We start from the raw sequence: 8,116 nt of genomic DNA on the forward strand, positions 1-8,116 counted from the left end.
CTGCTGCCGCTGCCGCCAAGCTCTCCGCCGCCCGGCCCCACCTTTAAGTTTTTTTCCTGAAATTTCCCTTAAAATGAAGGTGCGTGTTATACGCCTTGGCGTGTTATACGCCAATAAATACGGTAGGTCTTGGACAGAGCACTAGCATTCAAGAACCAACCCCCTCCTTAATTGCTTTCATTCTGTTGAATTGGGAAAAGAAGACAGTTTCTTTAACAAAAATTACTATAAGGTCTTAGATTATTTATATGAGACACTGTAATTTCTTCAAGCAAAAAGCAATGTTTTATTTTTTTACAAAAAGATTTGCTGATAAAGCAGTGTTTGGTCCTGTATAAATTATATAAACAATGAAATCTACTAGCACATTGTGACAACTACCATTTAAAATATTAAGAGTTCTAAGACCACAGAAATGAAATACTTGAACAACAGGTACGGTATATTCTCAATGAATCCTTCAAAGCAAGCAGCTGTATTTTTAGTAATATTTGTTTTTGGAAATGTTTTAATTCCATACTCTTAAACACATAATAATGCTTCCATCTGAATGAAAACCTTCAAATATTTCATTCCTATATTTAAACACTGTATTATTTTGTATAAGAAATAGATCTTATAGAAAAATAGCGGTTAAAATGTATGCACATACTGATGAGTAACAGCTCCAAAACTTTTTAAAAAACCATCCATTTTGCAAACTATTGCTTTTTTCCGTCAACTTTTTCACAATGTTTTATAGCTCATCATGTTTATAAACAAATTCTCTTGCAGATATAAAGCCATCACTGTTCTCGTCTTCTTTATTAAATATGTCTTCAACCAAAGTATTATGGTGACTTGTATTAATTGGTGCACCATGTCTTTCAAATTCCTTCTTCAAATACATTTTTACCTTTGAGACAAAGAAAAAAGTTCAAAATTCAAAATCACAGATATGTATTCAAGAGCAGATAAGCACAGACTTCTAGAGAGAAGCCACAGTAATTGAAAGACTTTATTTTAGTACACTTTGTAGCTTCACATTGATATTATCCTTTTGTTAGTTGGCCAAAAGAGTAGGATGAGCATAATATAAAAGTAGTCCATATACATCGAATATAATCCAGGACTACATATTTATTTATTTAAATTGTATGCTTCCCATCTTACCAGAAGAGACTCTGGACAAGTTATAATTAAAACATACTATAAACATTAAAACAATAAGGATCAAAAATTTAAAATTCAATTAAAATAAAACTAACTGGAATGGAAAGGGAGAGGGCAAAGTGATATTACCTATTTCATCAGCCACCTCCAAAGTGCCACAACTCCAATTGGGGGCCTCAGGACTAGTTGTCAAGGCCTTTTGGGAGGTCAAAAGGGTAGGCGCATATCCCTAGTTCTTGATTCATCTAAAGTTCTAAACTCTCTCACACATAATATGTTGAATAACTGTGCAGCAGAATTCTGAAGGCAGGAGCAATTCTTTAGTTCTAATCTAGCTCAGCTTGTAACGAAAATTTATTTATAGATAGCAAATTTGCATAGAACTTCAAGGGAAATGATAGCTTAGTTATCCTTTTCTGTAAACTGCAGTATACACTAACATATTCACCTCTTCTTTAGATAGCTTCCAATCATCATTAAGATCCATCTCTTGAAAGGAATCATGAGATCTTGGCCCATTTCTGATTTCTAAAAGGTCAATGTGGAAGATCAGTGTACTTTCAGGTGGAATTTTTCCTACCAAAGAAATATATAAAATGGAGATTATATTAAGCCTAATACTTAGAACATCACACACATTTTGTTGCCTACCATTATCAAAAGTACTGAGAGTTACATAAGGTCTAACTAATTTAGAATGCAAATCCATGCACACTCAATAATAATAATAATAATAGTAGTAGTAGTAGTAGTAGTAGTAATAGTAGTAGTAGTAGTAGTAGTAAAGTTGGAAGGAACCTTGAAGGTCATCTAGTCCAACCCCCTGCTCAGGCAGGAAACCCTATACCATTTCAGACAAATGGCTGTCCAGTCTCTTCTTAAAAACTTCCAGTGTTGGAGCATTCACCGCTTCTGGAGGCAGGTTGTTCCACTGGTTAATTGTTCTCACTGTCAGGAAGTTTCTCCTTAGTTCCAGGTTGCTTCTCTCCTTGATCAGTTTCCACCCGTTGCTTCTTGTCCTGCGAAGTCCGCGAAACCTTTTATCGAACTGAGGGAGAAGAAACACCGTCGGGGACTCTATAACCTTGTGACGATAGTACAGGGGGGAGCAGGAAGAGAAGCAATTTGATCTGTATGGGTTAAGGTCGTCGGCAAGGAATATACGAAATCGGAGGTCAGGGGATTAGTAGAAACTTGCTCTTCTCTGTACTCTTTCTAGAGTTTCAACATCTTTTTTACATTGCAATGACCAAAACTGGATGCAGTATTCCAAGTGTGGCCTTACTAAGACATTGTAAAGTGGTATTAACACTTCACAATGCAGGATGCAGGAATGGTCTTTTGTTAGATACTTTTTCCAGGAGAAGGTATTCTCCAATTGTTCCTCAAGAACAAATTCTTCTTAATAGTGATTGAAGCCGGGTAGGAAGAGTTTTACTCTGGAATATATTTATTTATTACCTACATTTGAAAAGCCGGAATTTGTAAGGTCAAAAAGGAGAGTTTATTGCTCTGACAAAACTTGTAAAGTGGTATTAATACTTCACGTGATCTTGATTCTATCCCTCTGTTAATGCAGCCTAGCACTGTGTTGGCTTTTTTGGCAGCTGCAGCACACTGCTGGCTCATATTCAAATGATTGTCCGCTAGGACTCCCAGATTCCTCTCACAGTTACTACTATTGAGCAAGGTACCCCCTATACTATACCTGTACATTTGGTTTTTCTTGCCTAAATGTAGAACCTTACTTTTTTCACCATTGAATTTTATTTTGTTAGATAGCGCCCAGTGTTCAAGTCTGTCCAGATCCTCCTGTATCCTAAGCCTGTCTTCTGGAGTGTTGGCTATTCCTGCCAGCTTGGTGTCGTCTGCAAATTTGATGAGTTCCCCATCTATCCCCTCGTCCAGATCGTTGATGAAGATGTTGAAGAGCACTGGGCCCAGAACAGAGCCCTCATTGAACCTTTCAATGTATCAGAATTACAGTTCTTATAGTTTAGCATACTTGAAGGCACCAGAATGGTGGATTAATCTCCTAATTATATTATCGTATCGTAAGTACAGAAAGATATCTAGTCTTCTATGGTCAACAAATGTACACATTTTCTGTTTGTAGCTCCACCCCATTTGGATTATATAAACTTATTTTATGTGTTGTTTCTGCAATGTCAATGTTTGTAAGATGGCCAGATTCAGAAAAATGTACAAATATACACCTAGGTTAATCTGAAGAGAAAGACTTATAATATCTTTCTTTGTCCTATAAAAGTTAAGTGTAAGAAAAGTTAAAGTGAAGACACAGAGCTGGCTTCAGTTCAAATTTATTTTCTCTTGCCTATATTACTTCATCCTATCTATATGGGAATATGAGAATGAAGCCTAAATTTAGAAGAAAGCTGCTTTGTGTAACTCTGCTAGTAACATACTATATAGCCTGTTTCTTCCTTAAAAGTTTCATCAGCGCCTTAAACTGATGCTGATAAATTATGGGGCAGAATGATTAGTAATAGCAAGGCATGCTAAGAGACCTTGTAGCAGCTAGATATGTGTCTGCGCATGTGTTGTAGTTGTTGTTTCTGTAGTGGAGAAGCTGGAGAAGAACCAGGACTGAAGGAGGAAGGGAGGATGTGGAAAGTAAAGGCCAAAGTAAAGGCCAGTAGTGGTAGAAGCACTTGAGGGTATGACGTTGGGAGAGTGGCTCCAACAGATCCTAAGAACCACATCAGAACAATCTATCCAGAAAAATACAATGCTTGGAACAGCTAAGCTACTGAGTAGCACCTACAAACTCCCAGGACCACTTAATGGACCACTTATTAAGACACTTAATATACAAAGGATGAGGTGTGTGTGGGTGGGTGTGTGATGTTATTTTATTGGAATAAGTTATATATGAACCAATGTAGTCCTGTATAAGAAAATAATTCTCTTTATTTCAATGGAAATAATCAAGTTAAAAGGATATCAAACTACTTTAAACTGGCCAAGAAGTATCTTTGAATATATAATAGCATATTTGTATGCAAAAATTAGACCATATCCCTGATCAAATATATTTCATTGAATCCATAAGTGAACAGAAATTGATGCAACTTTTATATAATCCAAAGTTAAATACAATATCTATAACTGTTAATGCATAGTTTTTATTTATATGGAATTGTTTACAGACCCAAAATAAGAAAACAGTAAGTAGCAGGTGCAAAGACTTGGAAGGTCCATTGGTCAGTACTTTATAGCACCTCCTTTGGCAGAAATAACTGCTTCCAAAAGTCTCCTGTAGCCAATTAAGAATCTTTTTGGTCTGCATTTGGATTCTCCCCCACACATACACACACCTTTTCTTATAGAATGCTTCTAGCTCAAATGTCCTTTATGTCCAAGATTTAACCAAGATTTTCAGTAATATTCAAACTTTGAGCTATGGAGACAGTGCCTAAGCATATTTCTTTCCTTTCTAAAAGCATCCCATGATTGATTTGAAGGTATATTTCAGATGTTTTCCCAAAATATTAAATGCAGACAAGTATATATTAAAAGATACAGAAAGATGCTGGGCTTTCCATGTAGTTGTATTGATTATGTAACCTGGATAAAGAGATAAATGTTGCTTGCATATATGATTTTATGAACCATAATCATATAATTATATGATTTTATGAACCTGAAATTATTACCTTTGCCTTCTTTTCCATAAGCTAGAGATGGAGGAATTGTTAATTTGCGTTTCTCTCCCACACACATCTGTGTCAAACCTTTATCCCAGCCTTGAATAACTTCCTTTATACCAAGAGTAAACCATGTTGGTTGGCCATTATTATGCTTGTGACTGAAACAAAGAAAACATTCAGTTGAAAAAAATCCTCTTTCTGGATCAGACCAGAGATTTAGTATTTTAGTATTCTGTTCTCACAGGCTAATGACAGGCTAATCAAATAGCCACCCTATTCTATTTCTTTCTAGTAATTCACATGGCAAATAGAATTATAGCATCCTATGGGTTATTTCATGGAACAATCCATTCTGAGGAATGTGAAGCCATTGCTAACTAAACTCACAGCAGTTCTCATTCTTGGCTGTGCTAGGTGTGGCTGCAGGAGTTGTAATTCAGCAATTTTGGGAGGGCCCTAACCCATTTTAAAGCATGCACATAAAAAAGACTGAGAAAGGGGACAGATTTTTAGATCTTTTCTCCTGGTTTAGCAACTGAAACTATTAGTAATAAAACAATACAAACAAAAATAAGTAGCTTATTATGTTTGCACTAATTGAAATCTAGGGTCTTCATGACAATCATTAGCTTAAATGTATCATATCAGGAATTTTAGAAATGTGCAATATTGCAATGCCCTTACATGATAAATTGGGAGGGGAGAATATCACAAAAATGCTTTTAATTAATAATTAGCATTTGTTCTATATATTAAATGAAACAATAAAAATAATAAAGCTTTATAAAATATAAAATAAATTATTTCATTGGAAATTTAACAAAGATGCCCCCCACTCATTTCTCTCATTTCTCATTTATTTTCTAATCCATAATTGTTCTTTATAACTGCTATACTTACAGCCTTCTCATTCATTTTCTGTATTCTTTTTGTACAGAAATATCCAAGGAAAGACCTTGCTGACAATTCAGAATGTCAGAATAAACATCAGACATCATTTCCCTTAGTAACACATAGTACTTATTCGTTTAATATGTTTCTTTTATCCATATGTTACATTAATGGATAAAAATACTGAATGTCACTAATACATATAGTCCAGAAACTATAAGCATACTACCAGCAGAGATGGCAGAGGCAAGCAATATATTTGACAGAAGCTGAACTCAATTAGTTAATTTAATTAACAGATGTCAAAATACAAAAAAAATGTGTCAATTTCATTTCTAGTAAAACACCAACTCTTTGAAATCTATCGTGCTCTAGTGACATAAAATTAAAAATTGATTTAGCGATAGACTGTAAGAGATAAATTTAAATATCTTGTAAAGATATTTAACATTTAATGATGTTTAAACATTTAATTCACACATAAACAATCATTTCAGAATAATGTTTTATAATGTAACTAGACATCTCGTGAGCTATTGGGTCATTGTTTCACAAAATATTTCTTACCTTAACCGAGAAACAGAATGACCAGAATGACCAAGGGCAAAAAAAAAGCAGTGGAAATGAGAGCCATGTCCAACTTCTTGCAGTTGATTGCTTTTCAGCAACTGATGATAGAATCAGCCTACCTAGCCCCCAGAGGACTAGGATGAGATTAGTCTACTTGATTCTAGGACTGGTTTACAGAACCTCTGGATGACAGCACAGAAACATGGAAGTAGTCACAAATCTGCAAATTTCTATCCCATGGGAATCATGGATAATGTATCCAAGTTACTTTGAGGTACTTGGTTCAAAAATTGTTGCCCTATGATGGACTGCTTCACCCAATTAAAAGTTACAGACAGTAGTAGTAGTACATAATCTAAACTTCTAAAGAATACACAATATACCTGGTAGTCCATAAATTCTTATGCCTCTCCCAAGAAAAAGCAACAGATAGAAAACTGATTTGTAAGCCAAATAATACTCAAGTCAAGATGACACCATTTCTAAAGCAAATTTTAAAACAAATGACCCTCACTGTGTTGTTCATATACTGTACCTCCAGGGGTCATGATCCATAAACTAAGAACACCGTATTATACTAATTTATATTTATAAAAGTATGATAGTACAAAAAGAAAGGAAGGGAAAGAGAGATCTTACTGTAGTTAACCAGAACTTTGCTGTAAGAATGCTGTACTGTACTTCTGGATTTACAAATAAAAAAAAAAGTTAAAGTGGTCTTATCCAAAGGAAAACCTCAGAATTCAGAAAAAAAGTATATGTAATAATATCAAAAGTTATGACCCAACTGAGTAAATTCACAATATCCTATAGGCCCAATATCCCTATAATAAAGCCATCAAATATTTCCAATTAAGACTACATCATACATTTTGATGTGCCATTTTTTCTGACCCAGGACTACAGTTGACTTGGTGGTATGTTAAGGGCCATATTTCAAAGAATAATAACGAGAAAAGTCAATATATCTTCTACTATAGTAAATACTGTTTCAATTCATGCATTGCACTGAACAAAAATGTGATTTGTTTGGTTAGTGTGTCTGAATTTATAGACTAAATACTCACGTGGAATGAAAGAGTGAGCCGTCTTTCTCTAAATATCCGTCATAGTGCACCAACATCAGGTCTCCAAACTTGGTCTTCCTTTTGCAAATGAAAGGTTTATGGAGAATTTCGGTTTTGACTTCTGGTTCTGGAATGAGAGCGCCAGTCACAAAAGCCACGGTCGCAAAGAGAATCCAAAAGGTACCTTCCATTCTGGTTACTTGAAGATGCGTTTTTCACAGGCTGAAAAAAAGCAACCCGCATGACCTTATATGCACCTGGCCATTAAAAAATATATATCCAGTAATGCTCAAATATTACCTCATTACTAAGGAATGATCTCAGATTGCTTTATTAAAAAACCCTCTAAAACTCTCCTTATTTTCTAGTATACTTAAATTGTATCTTCTGAAAATTCCACTTCAAAGGATTTTAAAACATCGGCCGTTGCAATAAAGGTGCAGATGGAAAAGGCTAAACACGGAGCCGAGCTTCCTCCCAACCTCTGTATCTCATCAGCTTTCACTCTCATTCCCCAAATCCGCAGACGTGGCAAACGTGGTCTTAAAACCCGCAGAAAAGCAGGCAAATCTCCTCCAAGCATTCGTATCCATTTAATAGCCACCTCTCCTCTTTCTCTCTCCTTTCTGGTTGGCTCAACGCGAGGGCTGGGTATTACGCCAGCCACTCCAATTGGGAAGCTGGCCCGTTCATCTGCAGGGGGGAAAAAAAGTGAAGGAAGCTCTCATCGCCGAGCGGCGATTGGTCTCCCAAAAATTCCAGCGA

General features: G+C 35.6%; 1 protein-coding gene across 2 annotated transcripts; it reads right to left on the minus strand.

The window, feature by feature from the left end:
- Window positions 1-253: 253 nt before the first annotated feature.
- On the minus strand, window positions 254-8,045 carry FKBP14 (FKBP prolyl isomerase 14). 2 transcript variants are annotated; one of them, XM_015810605.1, is made up of 5 exons: window positions 7,834-8,045; window positions 7,352-7,573; window positions 4,830-4,981; window positions 1,601-1,728; window positions 254-895 (listed from the first exon to the last, which is right to left on the minus strand). In XM_015810605.1, exons 2-5 carry the CDS (start codon window positions 7,540-7,542, stop codon window positions 737-739), a joined length of 630 nt encoding a protein of 209 aa, XP_015666091.1. In that variant the 5' UTR covers window positions 7,543-7,573; window positions 7,834-8,045; the 3' UTR covers window positions 254-736. The 2 variants fall into 2 exon arrangements, with proteins under 2 accessions (XP_015666091.1, XP_015666089.1); XM_015810603.1 differs by having other exon boundaries at window positions 7,652-8,045.
- Window positions 8,046-8,116: the final 71 nt, after the last annotated feature.

The sequence above is a fragment of the Protobothrops mucrosquamatus genome, unplaced genomic scaffold (assembly GCF_001527695.2).
Source record: "Protobothrops mucrosquamatus isolate PMUCROS unplaced genomic scaffold, P.Mucros_1.0 scaffold12, whole genome shotgun sequence".
In the NCBI taxonomy this organism is placed as follows: domain Eukaryota; kingdom Metazoa; phylum Chordata; class Lepidosauria; order Squamata; family Viperidae; genus Protobothrops; species Protobothrops mucrosquamatus.

Excerpts from the sequence above, each read along its gene's own strand:
- FKBP14 (XM_015810605.1), bottom strand. The coding sequence starts at position 7,542 with ATGGAAGGTACCTTTTGGATTCTCTTTGCGACCGTGGCTTTTGTGACT. Across the intron at positions 1,729-4,829 it reads TTATGGAAAAGAAGGCAAAG|GAAAAATTCCACCTGAAAGT; the intron begins GTAATAATTTCA and ends TTTCTTTGGTAG. Across the intron at positions 896-1,600 it reads GGAAGCTATCTAAAGAAGAG|GTAAAAATGTATTTGAAGAA; the intron begins GTGAATATGTTA and ends TTTGTCTCAAAG.